This window comes from Athene cunicularia, assembly GCF_003259725.1.
Source record: "Athene cunicularia isolate RWA chromosome 3 unlocalized genomic scaffold, athCun1 chr3_part1, whole genome shotgun sequence".
Lineage (NCBI taxonomy): Eukaryota > Metazoa > Chordata > Aves > Strigiformes > Strigidae > Athene > Athene cunicularia.
This window is the reverse complement of record NW_020799097.1, coordinates 70,134,131-70,153,697: the sequence shown is the minus strand read 5'-3', so window position 1 is coordinate 70,153,697 and position 19,567 is coordinate 70,134,131. Positions and strand designations below refer to the sequence as shown.

The following is a 19,567-nucleotide window of genomic DNA, read 5'->3' as shown; positions in this document are numbered from 1 at the left end:
TGAGTGGCAAGGTACAACAGGAAAGTGGCAGCGAGTTGTACTGACAACATGCCAGGAAGCAGAAGAGCACAGCTGGAGGACTGCAGGAGCAGAGACAAACATACATCAAGTGATGCTGAGGATGTGTGGCTAGCAGGTTGGGGGATGTGATTCTCCCCCTCTGTTCTGCTCTCAGGAGACCCCACTTGCACTGCTGTGTCCAGCTCTGGGGCCCCCAACATAAGAAGGACATGGATGAGCTCAAGCAGGTCCAGAGGAGGCCACAAAGATGATCAGGGGGATGGAGCACCTCCCCTGTGAGGACAGGCTGAGAGAGTTGGGGCTGTTCAGCCTAGAGAAGAGAAGGCTCTGGGGAGACCTTTAGTGGCCTTCCAGTACTTAAAGGGGGCTGCAGGAAGGCTGGGGAGGGACTCTACTAGGGAGTAACGGTTTTAAACTGAAAGAGTGTAGATTTAGATAAGATATAAGGAAGAAATTCTTCACCCTGAGGGTGGTGAGGCACTGGAACAGGTTGCCCAGAGAAGCTGTGGATGCCCCCTCCCTGGCAGTGTTCAAGGTCTGGTTATTCGGGGCTTTGAGCAACCTGGTCTAGTGGGAGGTGTCCCTGCTCATGGCAGGGGGGTTGGAACCAGATGATCTTTGAGGTCCCTTCCAACCCAAACCATCCTATGATTCTATGGTGTAAGATTGCTTTTACTGGAAATAAAACTGCTTATTATGACAAACTTGGCATTGGAAGAAAATCAGAGAGGCTGTTGTAAAACCAGAAAAAGATTGAAATGAGTTGAAAAGTGAGTGCTTTTACTGAACATTCAGTTGTGACCTGTTTGTGGCAACACAATAAAGTAAAACAGCTCATCCAGGGCAGCCAGGGAAGCAGGATGGCATGGAAAGAGTGAGAGCTTCCTGGGGGCTGCAGATCCCTCTCTGCATAGATAAATGGGAAGTGGAAGGAGAAAGGTGGGATCTTGTTTCACTATTCTCTACCTTTTGTCCTGTGGCCAGGAAATACACTGTACTGGCTATGGAGCTCATGTTTTATGTACTGGGCTTTTATACTCTCTGTCCGCAAGCCAACTGCGTTTTAATCCAATATGCTTTTCCAGAACTCGAGTCTGCTGTGACCATGGGCTGCTCCTCCAGGCAGAAATGTTCTGAACCTCATTGCTATGTGCAAATCCTCATCACTTAAAAAAACACACCCACCTCCCTCAAACCCCAAGCAAAACAAAACAAACCACAACAAAAACAAACAACAAAGACTCAAAATGAAGCGAATTCCCTCTGTATGTAGTGGAGAGAAAATGAGCTTTATAACAAATAAAGTCCATTAATAAATATTTAACTGCAGCAGATAAAGACTTTAGGGCCACAGTGGCATCTCTAGGATGAAGTCTTTTTTGAAGAATATGTTCACACATATGTATGAATATTTGAAGTAAGAAGATCTTCACTTTACATGTAAGTTCATATCTTTAACACCGAGCAATGAACAAACGATGTTGTGAAGGTAGTGCTTTCTCTTTCTGCAGGAAGAAAAGGACTTAAGAGTTTTTAATTGCTAAAATCAAGAAACATGAAAGTATCTGGACAATTAATTATGATCTGTGAGGTGTAAAGTTCAGTGTAACAGTTTTTTCCCTCATTACCTATTTTTTTAAATAATAGCATGGGAGACACCAGAACCATCTAAGTGGCTCCTACTCTAGATATAGGACACAGACCAAAGTTTAGAAGGTTATGTTTTAATTTTAAATGAGCTAGACTGAAATATTAATGATTCTTCAGATCAGAAAAGCTTAAAATATTGTCAAATGAGCAGTACTGAGGTTAGCTTGTTTTAATATTCCAGAAAAAAATCTACACTTCTTTTTGATTCTGTTATGTTAACAGAACGTTCCTGAAGGGAGAAGATACTCGACTTTTTAAGCAGAAGAAATTAAATAGAGATAGTAGTAGTGCTAATGCTTGGAGAATTAATGTTTCTCACCTCCCTTGGAAGGCATCATTGTGGGCAGGAGAAGCAGCTGGACACGTGTGTACTCTGTGTGTGTGTGTGTGTGTGCGCGCGCGCGCAAACACATGTGCATGCATACATGTACACTCCCACAGTCAGGACAGGCTCAGGCACTGTCTCCTCTCTGGGCCTGGGGACTGGGAACTGCAGCAGCTGCACCAAAGCCCAAACAGTTACTTCTCCTTGGCCATGCACTTCCCTGGTGTAGCTGAAAGACAGCACGCAGGGAAGTGCCGGTGCCGCCACCCTGCTGAAGTTTCTCTGCCACCTGCTCCTCAGTCAGCTCATGGGAATCTCCTGGCAGCGCTGCCAGCAGCGCGTGGGGGAAACAAAACACACTCCTCGAGGCTTGTTTCCCCTCCCTGTCCTGTTGAACTCACTCAGGGCCAGGGGGACCTGTTACACCTGGGCATCCTAGGGGCTGCTCGCTGAGGACACTGTTCTTTGCTGCTCTCCACAAATTTTTCTGCTTTCAGTGTCTCTTCCTGCAGGAACTGGCTGCTCAGACACAGAGAAAGGCTTCAGTTTATCCACAGAAGCAAACAATTTCAAGAACAGACATGCACCCTGGAGCTCAGGAAACTAATGGTCTCTGTCTCGCACCCTTCAGAACATCTACTCCCATGTATATTCCTATATATCTATCAATTGATCTATCGTTTCCTCAAAGCGCTTAACAGTACGAAAGACACATACTAATGCAAGGCCATCCCACAGCTCTTCCCACAGAACATGGTTCTTGCCAAGATGCTGAGGACCAGGGCAGGTCAGTGGCAGTGAAAATGTTATCTCCTGCCTTCTGAATGGTTGAGGGACACCAAGGCAGCAGCCTGGTCTTGGTCAGCCCTTCATGGCAGGTGTGGCAGTATAGGGAAACTTTTTTCTCACAGCTAAATATGCAAAACCGTCCCCGCTTGCACACCTGCCGCTGCAAGCCTCGGGACTCTGTGGTTCCGAGTGCCCTGCGGCCCACGGTGCAGAGGGCTCTGCTCTCTGGGGCGAGCCTGCTGAAGGCGGGGGGGCTGCGAGAGTCCGCCCTGCCGGCAGCCCTTTGGCTTTCCAGTGCAGCCTCTGGGTACAGGCATGCTGCTAGGGAAAGGCTCTTCGGGGTGTGCAGTGCCTGCCCCCGGGCAGGGCCTGGGGCCAGCCAGCCAGGCCGCCTGGGGGGTTGCTCTGGTGTGACTGCACCATCTAGTGCCGTCCTCTGCAAACTCAGCGCCGGCCTCAGCCGAGAGCAGGCTCAGCGGGTTCCTCACGGCCCGACGGGGGCTGCAGCTCACATGCGCGTCGAGCCGTGCTTCCTGTGCCTTAACGCCCCCAAAGCTGGAGAAATCGGCGTGGCAAAGGCAGCGACTTCTGGCCGTTGTCTTCCCTGTTGGCTGAGCTTCCATCCGGCGTGGACAGCGGCTGAAGAGGAAGGAGCAGGACACGGCGCCATCTTGCGCCGGTGAGGTACGTGCACAAAGGCACGCGGGAAACAGTAAGCTGCCTCGGTGGGCTCTGAAGGGAAGGTAAGGATTCAGTTCTAGGTTGCTGGCTGTACCCGGTGCCAGTCTGAGTCACGTCAGGACTCCATAAGGCAACAGCAGAAATAGGGCCCAGAGCCACAGCGGCTGCTCACTCGGCTCCTGCTCAGGTGCTGCCCCACGGCAGAGCTCCTGCGAAGGCCTGATGTGTGCCGGGAGCAGGCCTTTCCCTGGCAAAAGAGCAGCATGGACGCTTTGTACCAAGGCCCGAAGGAGAGGTGGTGCGCTGCCTCTGCAGCCATGCAGAGGGAACTCTTCGGGAGTTGCTGGTAAGCCTGAAAGTCTTCAGAACTAACTGCACCAAGCCACTGGAAATGCCTAAACCAGACTTCCAAGCTGGAAGGCAGGAATAGTCCAGTGTCCTGATTTCAGCCAGGATGGAGTTAGCTTTCACTGGAGTATTTCTTACCGTGTGATGTCATGCCCAGGGATATAGGGGTGCGGCCTCGCTTGGGTGTGGGGAGGGAGCATGGGATTTTCGGGTCTGGCCTGGGTGAGTGTTGCTGTGGGGGTGGTCACAGCAGTTGGTAAGCCATTGCTGCATATTACCCGTTTCTGATTGGACTCACTATTTTTACTGTCATTCTCTTGTTATATTTAGTACATTATTTCTTTTTTATTCAACCTACAATTTCCCTTCTTTTTTTTGTCCCTCCTCTATTTCACCAGAGAGGTGGCGGGGAGGTGCACGGCCAACCATGTGGTGTCTGACTGCCGGCTGAGTTCAAACCTCGACAGTTTTTGGTGCCCAGTGTGGGGCACTGAGGGTTTTTTTTTGAGATAACAACAAAATGATTAAAATGTGGATTGCTTGGCTCCTTAAGATCTTGTCACCTCATTTGCAGTATGTGTTTCCCATGCTGTTGCTCACCTTCCATGAGAGTTGGGTTAAGATTTTTTTCCTGTTGTGCTATGTGATGGTCATCTGTGAGAGCGTGCAGTCATCAGTCCTGGGGCTATTTACAGTTGTGTTTGAGCAATTTGGGGAGTTGGAATCTCTTTGGAGTGTTGACATAAACATGGTGGCCATGCTGTTAGGAGCTAGTGCATTCCTGCATGTTGTTCAGGTTTTGTTCAGGGTTAAGCAACTATTTAAGAATATCACTGGGAAATCTACCCCAAGGTTGGAGAATTATGAGTGGCTGGGGGTGTGGAGTAGCATGGGCAAGTACCTAGAATAGTGGGCACCTCCAGTGTATTGGAACTTCACTCCTGCACAGGTGCGGAATCCTGAAGAACTAGTGGAATATTTGGGAAAAGTGTGTTGTCACCCAGGTGATTCTTGAGAGGCAGAGCTCACTGCAGCATGCTGGGGCATAGCCCACGCTTACCGGGTGCTATTAAACACTGTTCAGCACCCTCAGGAGAAAGAGGAGGGTTCTGCACCTGCTAACCAAGTAACAGAAACTGCAGCCACTACAAGCCCAAGGACAGGTGCTGCAGCTGAACCAGAGAACCAACCCACGACGGTGTCAGTTGCTCCCATACATAAGAAGAAATACACAAGAAAATCCCCTCCTGGTGTACAGGGTGATGATGAACCAGGCCCATCATGAGAACAGGAAGAGGAGGCCAAGCCAGCGATAGTCACGCGATCCTTATCCGTGAGTGAGTTGCAAGATATAAGAAAAGATTTCAGCCGCTATCCAGATGAGCAATTTGTTACCTGGCTGCTCCAGGGCTGGGTTAGCGGGGCCAGTGGCATGGAACTATAGGGCAGGGAAGCCAGGCAGCTGAGATCCTTGACTAGTGAAGGGGGCATTGACAAAGCCATTGGAAAGAAGACACGAAATCTGAGTCTCTGGCAGAATACTGACATCATCCTCTGTCCCTTGGAATGTGTAGGTTTTCCAGCATTTCTAACACCATATGTAAAAATAAGATGATTATATCCATCTAAGAAATCTTGCACTGGTTGCTTCATGGTACTTTAAAAGAATTCTTGAGTTGCTTCAGGTCCAAACACTCATGAAAAAGTTAACTTCTGCATCATCTGTTCAGCAGTTTTTTTCACTTAGTTGACTCAAAGAATTTTTGGGAGGCTTCAGTATAATGCTTGTGGAACCTTCAAGTGAAACACAGTTCTGCAATTCATTTTCTCTTTCCAGCAATGTAAATTGCTAATACGCAGGCAAACTTGTATATGTCCCTTAGGCTCCAAACTGTTCCTCTGGCTTGTGTTCGAGCTTGAAGAAACCAAAGACAAATCAGGAGAGAGATCAGTTTTACGATCTTCTACACTTACTGGTCCTGTTCTTTGAAGTGGCTCAACACTAGCAATATAGAATGGTCTGAAAAATTCCTCTTTATCCATTCTGGGCTGTCACAATCTAGAAGTCTTATTCATCAGCTACACAAAGTTACAGGGCAAGATGTTAAAAATGTGCTCTACACTGCAGCCAGGAAGAATGGCCCTCCCTGGATTCTCTGGCTGAGAGCACCAGGGGATGCTTGGGGTGGACCCCTGGGGTTCTGGAATTGGGGATACAGAGGATCAGAAGACCGCTGTACTCCAACTGAAAAGGAGATACTGGCAGCATATGAAGGGGTCTGAGCTGCTTCAGAAGTGATTGGGACTGAAGCACAGCTCCTCCTGGAACCCCGACTGCCAGTGCTGGACTGGGTGTTCAAAGGGAGTGTCACCTCTACACACCATGCAGCCGATGCCACGTGGAGTAGATGGGTAATATTAACACACAACAGGCTCGAATAGGGAGCCCCAGCCATCCAGGAATATTGGAAGTGACCACAAATTGGCCAGAAGGCAAAGATTTTGGAATGGTGCCAGAGGAATACCAAATGCTGAAGAGACCCCACCATATAATGAACTACTGCATAATGAGAAGTGATATGCCCTGTTTACCAACAGATAAAAATTGGGGGCAACATCAAAGGTGGAAAGCAGCTGTGTAGAGCCCCCCACAATGGGTTTCTGAAGCTACTGAAGGAGAAGGTGAATTGAGTCAGTTCTCAGAGGTGAAATCCATCCAGCTGGCCTTGGATATCACTGAGTGAGAGAAGTGGCCAGTGTTCTACCTCTGTACTGATTCATGGATGGTGGCAAATGCGCTGTGGGAGTGGTTACAGCAGTGGAAATGGAGCAACTGGCAGCGCAGAGGCAAACCCGTCTGGCTTGCAGAATTATGGCAAGATATTGCTGCTTGAGTAGAGAATCTGGTTGTGAAAGTACGCCATGTATACACTCGTGTACCCAAGAGCCGGGCCACTGAAGAACGATCAGAACAACCAACAGGCGAATCAGGCTGCCAAGATCAAGGTGGCTCAAGTAGATCTGGACTGGCAACATAAGAGTGGACAATTTATGGCTCACTGTGCCCATGACTCCTCAGGCCATCAGGGAAGAGATGCAACATATAGATGGGCTCATGGCCAAGGGGTGGACTTAACCATGGATGCTATTGCACAGGTAATCCATGAATGTGAGACGTGCTATGATCAAGCAAACCAAATGGTTAAAGCCCATTTGGTATGGAGGACGATGGCCAAGATATAAATATGGGGAGGCCTGGCAGATGAATTGGTCCCACAAACTCGGCGTTGCAAACACTGCGTGCTTACAATGGTGGAAGCAGCCACTGGTTGGTTGGAAACTTATGCTGCGTCCCATGCCACTGCCCAGGCAACCATTTTAGGCGTTGAGGAGAAAGTCTTATGGCGGCATGGCACGCCAGAAAGGATTGAGTCAGATAAGGGGACACATTTCTGAAACAACGTCATAGATGCCTGGGCCAAAGAACATGGTACTGAGTGGATACATCACATTCCCTACCATGCACCAGCCTCTGGGAAAATTGAGCGATACAGTGGATTGCTGAAAACTACACTGAGAGCAGTGGGTGCTGGAACTTTCAAACACTGGGACGTGCATTTAGCAAAAGCCACCTAGTTAGTCAATACCAGAGGATATGCCAAGCAAGCTGGCACTGCTCAATCAAGCCTCCTACATACCGTGGATGGGGATAAAGCCCCCATAGTGTGCATTAGGAATATGTTGGGGAAGACAGGGTTACTCCTGCATTGGGTAAAGGTAAACCCATGCGTGGGATTACTTTTGCCCAAGGACCTGGGTGCTCTTGGTGGTGCAGAAGGATGGAGAAGTCTGATGTGTGCCTCAGGGAGATTTGATTTTAGGTGAGAATAGCCAATGAATCAAACTGTCAAATAACCCTGTTATGGCAATTGGTGCCGTGCAACATTCCTGTGCCACATCCAAAGCCTCCTGCTCCACTGACTGAGCCAACTCCACCTCATTCCTCCAGCCTTATAGACTGTCATGACAGATGGAACCCAAAGTTATGGACTAAATGAACTCAGCAGACATTGTGGAAGGATGGCCTGTAGACTGAGGGAATGATACCTGTGAGACCTGGGAAAAAAGAGTGTGGTGATTCCTTAAGATGTATTTTGAAACCTGAGCATAATGTCAATGGTCTAAAGGGTGGAGACGGTCCTGGTTTCGACCGGGATGGAGTTAGCTTTCATTGGAGTATTTCATACCATGTGATGTCTTTCCCAAGGATATAGGGGGGCAGGCTCACTCGGGTGGGCATGGGATTTTCAAGTCCAGCCCGAGTGTATGTTGCTGTGGGGGTGGTTGCCGTGGTCGGTAAGCCACTGCTGCATTTTACGTGTTTCTTTTTGGACTCACTCTTGTTACTGTTGTTCTCGTGTTATATTTAGTAAATTCTTTCTTTTTATTCAACCTACAAATTATCTTTTTTTGCTCCCCCCCTATTTCACCAGAAATGGGGGGGAGGTGAACAGCTGGCCATGTGGCGTCTGGCTGCTGGCTGAGTTCAAACCTCAAAAGCCAGCCTACCCCAAAAAACCTTGGCAGCAAGTCCAGCAGCGACCAGGCTGCTGAGGCTCTTCTGCTTCCTGGGGTGATAGAGGGGACACCTGCAGTGTGACACAGGAGGAAGGATAATCACCCTCACCCTCTGCCAGGTAACTCTTGCTTATAAGCATGTGGGTTAGTGACTACGAGTTAATGAGCATCTGAATTGTTGAAGCAATAGAGAATTGAGAATTTAAACTAGTTTGTTAAAAGGGCATTTAGCCCTTGTTTGATTTTTACCTGATGAGCTCATGAAATAAAGCTTGACTCACAGGGTACAGTGCTCTGAATTTGAGAGATCCAAACGAACCATGACAATCCACAGAATAACTCACTGCTGAAACTGAAATGACACAACACAGTAGTAACAAAATGGAAAAGTCTTAATGAAGAGAATTGAAGGAAACATGGGTTTATCAGGAAGCTCCCTTAGAAAGCGTAGGGTCTGCTTCAGAACTGGGCCTGACACAGCAGAGCGGAGGCAGGCTGGACTGGTGGGGTGCCTCCTCCATACTCTACAGCGCGGTACAGTAAATGTACATTTGTGTTAACTTGCATTTTGTGGCTCTGCTTCTCTCTTCTCTGAGTAGATTTCCTGAGGTTACAGGGAAGACTTGGTTTTGGCCAAGGTGACAGGCATGGACTGAATCTGAGGAAGTCCTGCTGGCAGCGCCTTCGGCACGAGGCCTAAAATACTGGCAGTGCAGTGACAGCTGCTCAGAGACGATGCTGAGCTCTTCATCTTGGCACACGTGATTTGTTCAAAAGCATGGATGCATAGACAGCATGGCAGCAATGCTCTACTGCTGCTCTATCAGGTGATGTGTCAATTTTGTGGGGTTGCTTGCCTGTTCAGGGGTGAGATCCCAAGCTACAGGAGGTGATAACCGTCATAGGAATCTGCCCAATTCCTTCCACTCTCTCTGCCACCCAGGAACAGGCCACATCAGAGCACATTTTGGCACCGATTCACTCAAAATTTGCTAAATTTCATTAAAATATGTCCTTTTTAATGGCAGGCTTGATAGAAGCCCATATTTAAGGACAGTGAGTTTGTCTTCTTTCTAGAGATGATCACGGATCATTTGACAAATATACATTAACAAAGCATGTTGCAAAAGACTTTTTGCTTCTTTTTGCATTTTCTTGTGGTTTTGCTATGAATTGGATTTCATAATCCAGTGACAACAACAGGCATTTTTACAAACCAAAGCAGATGAACAAAACCAGAGCTGTAGAAATGGAAACATACTGCCTCAGGTAGGCCAACAGCCGGGCTTTTTAAAGTCAGCCTTTATCACCACTGGTAGTATATCACCTAGATTTCATTATGAAGGTATGCTGCTTTAACTAACAGTGTAATATTTACAATGTTGAAGTAGGAATGTTAAATGGAATCTGTTTTCTTTAAGTAGCCTAAATACTCCTAATAATTCAGAGCTATTAAGTATCTTGCCACATGGAAACATTTGTGGACTTTTAGGAAGCACTAAACAACAGTGTCAATTACAGAACTCCAAAATGAACTCTCCCTTAGTTGTGTTTATTTCTTAAGATTAAAAGGTGTGGAAATACAATCAAGGAAAAATAATTTAACTTGGTTAAGAATGAATCAATTTGGTCTTCACTTGCTTCGGCCGAAGATTAAACTAAAGAACTATATTACTCTCCAAAAAGGCAAACGACCTGAAAATAGTAATCCTGCTGTTAAGCAGACTGGGAAAAAACATTGCAAGGGATTGTGATGCCACTGGGCACCATAGAACCTGCTCTTGTCTAACCAGGTTTCCTTTAATTAAGGTAAAAGATTTTGCAATGTCAAAGAAGGTACTTAAAGCAAACAGACAGAATTTTTTTTTTTTTAACTATCTTTTGTAACTGATGGAATTATTTTATGGGATTTGAAGCTGAAGAGCCACAAAGCAGATTTTCTAAATATGAAGGTAGCAATTTAAGGCCCTGCAGTGTAAACAGGAGCACAGCTTAAACTGTTCAATGTTTATAACACCACTATCTACTAATAAGTTCTCCCCCTGCAGAAGCAGAATGATTGGAAATACACTGGGGCTGAAGCCCATAGCCTTGAATGATGGCAGATTTTCACTGATAGTAGTTCCTGCAGTCATTTGGTAGAAAATTTACAATTTCAGCAGGTGAGCAGACTGGATGAGCAATGATAAACGCGGCCACAAATTTCCGAGTCAAAAGTTGAAAGATAAAACCTGAAGTTGTCTCTAACTGTAATAATTCAGATGAGATTTACAAAGATGCTTGACAAAACTATAGTTGTGCTGTAATTACCCCAATTCTTGATGCAGCTGTTAAGAACTAAAATATACTGTTCCTTATTTGTTGTAGAGGAACAAAACTGCTCAAGCAGTGAGAGGCAATGACTTTAAACATTACTATGGAGCATTCAGACAATAAAGACTATTATAGAAAAATAATCTCTTTATTGTGGTCTTTTTTCTCTTTACCTGACAGTGTTATTTCTTAAGAATAAATATTAACAGGTGAAAGTATCTCTGCTGAGCCTACAATTTCATGTTTCTTGCAGCAGTGCTGTTATAACCAACTTCTCTGGCTGCTTGTCCTGCCCTACCCTGCCCCTTCTTTCTGGGCAGTACACCAGCTTGTGGGGCCACACTGCCCATCAGGCAAGAGGGAGCTTCACACTCTCTTTACCTCAGATGTTGCTAGCAGTAACAGTGGCTTCAGTAAGCCTCCTCCCTGCTCATTTCTGCCCTCGTACAATCTGGGAGTCATCTGAAACCCTCTGCAGAGCTGAAATAGGGAATAGATTTGACAGAAACACAGCATTTTTTAAAGACTGGTTGCCTTTCAGTGGAATCAGTTCACTTAAACCCATTCAACATACAACTGAGCAAACATCATGTTCTCCAAACAGTGGAGAAGGAGAGGTGGGAGCAGTAATAAGGTAAGGACCCAGAGCTGCTGAATGCCTCACAAAAAATTGTTTGGCCCTGTAACAACCAGCCACCTGGGGAATTGAGCTGAACTGTTGTACTCTGCACTGCAGCAGAGCTGGAGCTCTGAAAGAATTGGAAAAAAAAAAAAAGCATCTGACTAAGCAGTAATTAATAGCTGAGGCGGCAGCACCTTTAGCAGCTGTAGTAATTTTGGAAATGAACCTGTGACTATCCCCTATAAACCACAGCTACTTCAAAAGATAACCTTATCCTGAATTAGGAAAGATTGATTCTTTTGTCTTCCTAGTCTGAGAACATTTCAGACTGAGATGAAATGAAAAAACATTTAAAGAACTTATATTGGTAGGTGAAGATCCTAAAAAAGTTTTAAAACTGGCAACTAAAATAATTCTGTAAGATGTTGGGTTTTTACCTCAAAATATATTTATACTTTGAAATAAAATCAATTGATTTTAAAACTATTACTCTAATACAAAAGATGATAAACTCGACACCACTTATAATATACTTTACAATAATTGTCACCTTGTAATAAACCAGAAAAAAGAATATGTGCTAAATTTTGTGCTAAATCCACTGTTTTAAGATTTAGTAAGCTATTTGTTCACCCGTATGACGGAGGTTTTAGTCTGATAAACAGAATAAATCACTTGGCTTTTAAACCAATTCATTAAGAGCTCTTTCAGAAAGATCAAAACCCAACAACCTTTCACCTTCAACTCAATAAATCATATCCCATTTAATTCAGTTTTTATTCAATGAAATGATGTATAAAAACTTACAAATCTGAGAACTTAACTATACACAAAAAGATGATATTCAGTTTAAACGTATACACAGAGAAGAGCTGTGGTTTGTGACTTGCCCTCTCCCGCCCCTCCCCCCAAAACACACACTGTCTCCATTTACGATGGGGCACTTATTCTGTTCGATTACACCTTCCACTGGCCCAGTAATTGCTCGGTGGGCTTCATTGCTGCTGTCAGTTTAGGTTTTTAGGCTACCAGCAAAAAATCTGGGCATCTATATAAAATAATAAGAATCAACAACTTGATTTTTAACACAAAGATGCAGTGCTACCATCAGCAGTAACTAAAACTACATAATTCACCCTTTTATTTTTTGCAGACTTTGTCTTGGCTTTGAAAATAACAGGACTCTCACAAGAGCAGAATTTGCCAGCCAGCACTACAGATTCACTTTAAACCAACCATGATCCCCTGTTCCTAGAATGTCTCTGCACCACTTTTTCTTCCTCTTAAGTCATGCCATTAGACCAAATTAAATCATGGACATTCCTTGCCTGAGTAAGGCAATAAAGCTTTTCTCTCTCCTTTCAACCAGAATGACTCAAACCTGTAGCTAACAACACATGCATGTGCTGCACATGGTATAGTGGTATAGTGCTCACCAGTATGTCACTTCTCTAGTTTTCTTTGTAGCTTGGGTGACAACACTTACTCATGAGCTTCTCCAACAGGCAAATAAAAATGCACACAGCTCAGGACATTTTAAATTTGATTAAAAATAACCTCTGCAATGACTAGTTTTGTCAAACAACTGAAGGACTTTCTGGGCTGAATCTGAGAGTAGATGGCCAGTTTCTTAAAAAGGATGTGAGCATTTATTTACCTGTACCAAATATACATACAAACACTTTCTATATATATATATATAAAAATCTTTGTACATACACAGTATTATATATATATATATATAAAGATTGCCATCACATTATTATTACAGCTACTTAAGTCAAAATTTGACTAAGTAACTACTTTGCTTGACTCAATGATGCTATCTGAAACGGATACCCAAAAGCATACTTGAAGGAAAACATAAGGCTAAAAGAAAACCAACACCCTCAGCTCTTTTTAACTCAATGAACAGAGATTTTTGCATTAACTGAGAAAAGTTCTGAGGGTTTTAAGTTATAACCTCAATCAACTTGCATGTGGACTTCTAAAAAGCATGGTGTTTCATTTGCCAGATCTTCTCAAAATGCCTTTTACCAGGGAAACTAATATATATATATGTATATATATATATATATATATATATATATATTTTCTTTGCTTACCAAACTGTTTCTCGTTACACTCGTCATTGTATCTAAATACACTTTTAAGCAATCTAAATTTTGTTTAAAATCTATTAAATTTGGATTAACTAATACTATCAACATAGTTAGCTGTATTATTTTTTCACACATTCCTTTGTATTAAAATCAATTATGTTGTGGTTTGATGCAAGAGCTTTTTGTTTGTTTTGGTGGGAGAGGCAAAGTCCAATTTCCTAACGTGCCAGTACAGTTCTGGTTGCTGAAGACAAAGGGTGGGAAGGAGGCTGGTGGAAAAGATGGCAGGGGTAAGTGAGGAAAGAGGTGGGGGAAGGAAAAATTGATTTAATAAAAAAATGAGTAAAGAAACTTTAAAAAATTCATACAAGTTTCACATTCAGTCTAACAACACTGCTTCCTGCTCCTTTTTGATGGAGGCTAACACTGCATTATCAGTCTCTGTGGCTTCTGTGTCCCCACCACCTAGCAGAATGGAGCGATCTTCTTCTAGTGTAAAGACAGAGTTTTGATTTTGGCACGAATGTTTGACTACTTCATTGGGAGTTGAAAATGTTTTGTCACACAAGTTACATTTGTAGGGCTTGTTGGTCTGTACTAGCATGTTGTCCATTTGACTGCCTTCCTCAAAAGTACAGAGTTCCAGAGTCTGTTTGTCCACCATTGTGTACGTGTCCATGCTCTGGTTTAGGCACACGTGTCTGGCAGCCTGGTTAGCCCTACAAAAGCTTTTGTCACAAGTGCTGCACTTGAAGGGCTTGCCAGTGTGTATGTACATGTGCTCCCTCCAGTGGCTTTTCTGAATAAATTTGCGACCACATATGGAACATTCGTATTTCCGTCTTTTGACTTCCCTCTCTTGATCTGCCTGCTCCAAGTTGTCTATGTCTGCAATATCGGAGGGGGGCGGTGTCTCTGACTGCTGCTGCCCGTCAATTATTGGGGAGTCTGAGATCTGCTGCAGCTCACTGTCACTAATCATCCCTGCTTCAGGCACTTCCACAGCATCTTTATCAGCTGTGTTGTTACAGAGAGACAAAGAAATATTACTTTCTCCCTGCTGGCTAGATGTGAAGGGAACTCCCGTGTGGATCTGCAGGTGCTCACGCAAACTACTTCGCAAATTGAACCGGCGACCACAGAGATGGCAGGCATAGTATTTTGGGAAGCTTCCATTCCTTTTCATAATGCTTGGCTTGACATGTGCTATTGTGAGTGAGGCAGGCTGTTCATCTGAAGAAGATGCTTCCATGTTGGCCTCTTCTCCTGCAGGTGAATTATTACCAGCAGCAGATACCAATTCTGGAGATAAAGAAGATGGCAATGCGTCAGAAGTGGACATATTTGTCCGGGTCACTTGTGGCAGAGTTGTAGCTAATTGTGAGAGCTGTGAGCCTTCAGAAACCTGCTCTTGGTTCATCCGTGATGTCTGCGGCCTTGGTTCTCGCCCGAGTTTGTCAGTCGCTGATGTAACCTTAGTGGGATGTCTTATCTGGTGATCTGCAATCTGAATGCCATATAATGAAGATGCTAATGGAAAAACTTGATCTGGGTGAGAAAAAGTTCCCTGACTTGCAAGGCTGGCCTCTTGAATTAGTGGATATGCATGCAGAAACTTTATTCCCTGTTCTAGTCGAACTGGGTCAATGAGTTGCGGTGCCATCTTCCCTGTGTACATCAAATGCAAGAGATAACTGAAGATATCTGGCTGTATATCAGTCGCTTTCAAACGGACACATTCGCTGAAAGATGAAACAAAATGATCAATAAGAAATAAGGAAAATCTTTTTTTACCAGATCTAGGTTATTCAGGCATTAATAAAAATCTGAGGCATCTACTTAAATTCAAGACAGAATCAGCAATCAATATCGGGAAGTGCTTTAATGTAAAAGAGCTAATCTTATTGGTCACTTTGAAGATGAGATTTTTTTTCCTCAGGGAAGTAAGCTTGAAAGACAAAGCTGTCCCATTGCAATCTGCACCTTTCTAAATTGCTCTTATGCTATAGATTTGTTGTCACATATTAATACATTTTGTAAATTGCAAAGATATTTTCCCCCTTTTTTTGGTTGGAATCAAACACATCTGTAGCTAAATTAAAACTTGCTAGCACTGGACTCTAAATTCATAATCCATTAAACTTTTCTCAGTACTTAGCCCTGACAACACCTGAAATTAATCTGGCACTTGCCTGTTTGGCTTCTGTGTCTTACTAGTGTTTACAGCTACATTTCTGCAAATGTGCAGTATCACATAGTCTCAACTGTATTATGACCCAAAAACTGTGCAAGACAGGGTGTGAATCCTTTGAGGATCTAGTGCAACAGGTGTAGCCTGAGCACATCTAACCCTTACAAAGCAGAAGGGTGGCTTCTTTCCTTGAATAGGGAGGAAGAAATAGTTGCACCAGTGGTATGTCTGGTCAGACCAACAGTCCCTTGGGTAGAGCACTCAAAAAAGGGAGACACTGGCTGTGATGCCCACTTCAGCCTAACAGGACTGAAACCACCACCATCCTCCAGCCGAGAGCATGCCCTATTCATCAACCTTTAGGATACTCTGGACTGAAACAGCCACCGCTCCTCCAGTTGAAGCTGGATCTCTGTGCAGAAAGAGAGGCAAGGTTCACAGAAGAAAGAAAATCAGGAACAACTTGGGTAGGCCAATTAGCTAACAGGAGAGGATCCGGGATTCTAATAGTTTTTCAAAGTTACTTGTAGCTCTTGTATTAAACAAACGTTAAATAAAAGATAGAAAACCAGAAACAGATATGACTGCACACTGCAGTCTGAATGTTCTAACCACAGTAGACTACCAGGCTGAGGACAAAATTATAGCCAGTTCTTCCATTTCTCGAGGTGCATCCTTCTTGAGCTCTCTGACTGCTTCTGAATTCAGATATATTACTGAAAAGTAAACTTTGCTATGCTTTCTTCCTTGGATGACTGTGTGCTCTTGATGGAGCATCATGGCTGATACATCTACCTGCAGTCCAGTCTCAGAAGTACAAATGTGCTTAGTCCATGATGTTTAATTTTGGCTAAGAGCTCTTAGCCAAAGAGTTAAGAGTTTTACTCGCTTAACATAAACTTTTTGAAATAGTTCCAATAATTGCGAAAAACAAAAGACAAAAAAATTAATCCTTAAAACAGTCTTACACTTTTGTTATCTTTTCAATGCCCTCCATGTAAGGCTGCCCACAAAAAAAGAGAAGAAGAAACAGAAACCGCCTTATTTTCTACAACTATGTAGTATTTTATTATTTAACGGACTTTGGTAAACTGTAAGAAAAAAAGAAGAAACAAACATATTAACCTCTTTTATAAATTTGTTTCTTAAAATCTCCTAGAAAATCCTTATTGGGTTGTATATAATGTTATGGAAAGTCAAGAATAGTGCCAAGACAGATTAGAGGACAGCAAGTGGGGGAAGGAAAGTGCAAGAGTGAAGACAGGTTCCTTCAAGTATTTGATTCTAGGAATTCTATGCTTTTTTAAAGATAAAGAACTTGTGCTAAATTATAACATTAGGGTTAATTAATCACAGTTCAACTTCAGCATGTTTTCAAGTGAGATTCTAGTTTGCAAATAAGACTGGATTTCATATTCCTTACATCATGGCAAGAAACAAAAAGAATACTTCAGGTTTCAGAATGCTGCTAGATGTCTTTAGCTTAGCTAACTGAACAACATTTAAACAGCAAACCTTTTAATAGTTACCTGGTTTGATGTACAAACAACATCTTGAAGTAGTTGGAGAAAGAAGCAAGGACCGATTTGTGTGCCTTGAAGTAGACATCACCAATGGCAACAGTGCAGTCACACAGGAAACCAAACTCTCTCTGAGCATTTAGTTGCTGCAGCAGAATAAGTCCATGGTTGGCCAAATCCATTTTTTATACTCTGAAAAGAAAATTACTTCCATGTAAAACAACAGTAGATGAACAGATGCAACAGTAGCTGTCTCTTAACAGGTATTTTCCTCTAATATCGGTATGTCATGCTTTAGTAACACCTCTTAATCCCAAACTGCTGTATAAATGGTATCTTACACATAAGCAAGGAGCTGTTCCATGATGGGCAATGCGATTCACAGAGGTGCAAGTGATTTGCTGATGCTTAAAGAGCAAAGGAGATCTAGGACCAAAGAGTTCTGAAAAGGCATGGCAGGGGGACTTGCATACAGAAGTGTAAGTAGGTAAAGGAGATGAAAAAATATGAATAAGTAGTAAAACAACCTATCTGTCATGGGAAGAACAAAGTATTTTGGCTGCCACTTGTCTGTTCAAACAGGAAAAATAAATCTCCCTTCTGGTATCAGTCATCCTCACCTAAGTGGGTGGGAGAGACAAAAGCAGACCCCAACAAAAGACAAGTTAGATACTTTCAACCTGAATTTTCAGTGTCTATGTATATCTTTTATCTAAAAGTTACATGTCCATCCAGCTGAATCCAAACCCAGCATTAAATAATTAAGCATTTTTGATGGTTATGCCCTCTCCTGGGAAATACCAGATACATACCTGAGTCTTCCCAGGCTGAAATAATTAATTCATTCCAGGTATTGGCAAGCTCTCTGGACCATCAGAACAGGAGGGGTCAATCTTTTTATCCAACAACTATTTATTTATTTATTGAGATCAGCTACAGCAGCATCTTGTAAGGAGCCTGCATGTCAGAGTGCCTCATGTTCACCTAGCAAATCAAGAAACCCGAGGGGTGAGAGCTACAGTTCTGTCCATTACTGGCTGTCAGCACAAGGTAAGATAACTAATGGTGAAATGTGGCACCAACGTGAGCGCTCCTAAACCAGGGCTTCCCCACCCTCCCTGCCCTTCCTTGTACCAGCTGATGGAGGCTGTCCTCAAAGAGCTACCTAAGAGCTATGTCCTGGTTTTGGCTGGGATAGAGCTATTTTTTTCCCTTTCTTAGTAGCTAGAACGGTGCTGTGTTTTGGATTCAGTATGGGATTTGGTATGAGAAGAATGTTGATAATACACTGATGTTTTTAGCTGTTGCTAAAAAATCAAGGACTTTTCAACTTCCCATGTCCTGCCACGGTGCAGGTACACAAGAAACTGTGAGGGAGCACAGCCAAAGCAACGGACCTAAACTGGGTGATAGAATATTCTATATTGTATAATAATGTCATGCTCAGTATACAGAAGAAGGTTGATCAGGAAGCTCACGCTTGCTTCCAGGAATGTGGTTTCAGGATTCTCACTTCTCTGGGATCGCTAGCGAGGAATGGGCTAGGCATCAGTTAGCCGGTGGTGAGCAATCGCCTTGTGCATTACTTGTTTGCACTTTATATTATTATTATCATTATTATTTTAATTCTATTTTACTTCAATTATTAAATTGTTTTTATCTCGCCCTATGAGTCGCCTTACCTTTACACCTCCAATTCTCTCCCCCATTCCCCGGTGTGGAGGAGGGTGAGTGAGCGACTGTGTGGTGTTTGGCTGTTGGCCAGGCTTAAACCACAACAGCTATAAACTTTTTCTCAAGGATTTGAGGGCAGCCTTGGAAGCAAGAATGAATAATGTTGGGGAAAAAAATAGCCAGGGAAACACATCAGGACAGTTGTATATGGTTGGATGGATGAAGATAGGGTTATAGTAAGATCAGTAAGTGGATACAAACTTAACCAAAACAAACAGAGCTTTGATCAGAAAAGTGAAGTATGAAGTAATGTAGGCCTGTACATAGCCATGTAAAACAGCAGGAGAAGTCAACAAAATTCCTGGGCGCGTTATGCCCAGAACAGTGCAGATGGGCACGTTTTGCCCAGAAGAGAGCATATGCTCTATGAACAGAAATGAAAGAGAAGGTGAAACCAGAAGAAGCGGATCAAAAGCAGTAGATTTCTAAAAAGTCTTGGGTTTTTCCCCTCCAAATTTAATAGGCAAGTTATAGAAATTTTAGGTAAGGTACAAACAGCGTGTTTCTTCTTCTATACAGTAAGAGTGTGCATTTTCGGGAAAAAAAAGAATAAAAGCGTATTCCACATATGTCAATATGTTTAGTCATTGGAGAAACAAGTATTTCTACCTGATGGACAGTGAAGAATGCCCTCAACCAGTAACCAGGCTGAGCAAATGCATTCCTTTCCATTCACATGAGATCAGAGCTCGT

At 43.5% G+C, this 19,567-nt stretch overlaps 1 protein-coding gene and 1 long non-coding RNA gene across 2 annotated transcripts; one reads left to right on the top strand and one right to left on the bottom strand.

Moving 5' to 3' along the window:
• Window positions 1-2,923: 2,923 nt before the first annotated feature.
• Window positions 2,924-8,468, top strand: LOC113478619. The gene is made up of 3 exons (XR_003398101.1): window positions 2,924-3,895; window positions 6,622-6,623; window positions 8,375-8,468. It is a non-coding gene; the product is annotated as an uncharacterized LOC113478619 (long non-coding RNA).
• A 2,403-nt stretch (window positions 8,469-10,871) lies between these two features.
• On the bottom strand, window positions 10,872-18,267 carry ZBTB2 (zinc finger and BTB domain containing 2). Its single transcript, XM_026845930.1, has 2 exons — window positions 17,150-18,267; window positions 10,872-15,171 (listed from the first exon to the last, which is right to left on the bottom strand). Exons 1-2 carry the CDS (start codon window positions 17,320-17,322, stop codon window positions 13,809-13,811), a joined length of 1,536 nt encoding a protein of 511 aa, XP_026701731.1. The 5' UTR covers window positions 17,323-18,267; the 3' UTR covers window positions 10,872-13,808.
• Between the last annotated feature and the right edge of the window lie 1,300 nt (window positions 18,268-19,567).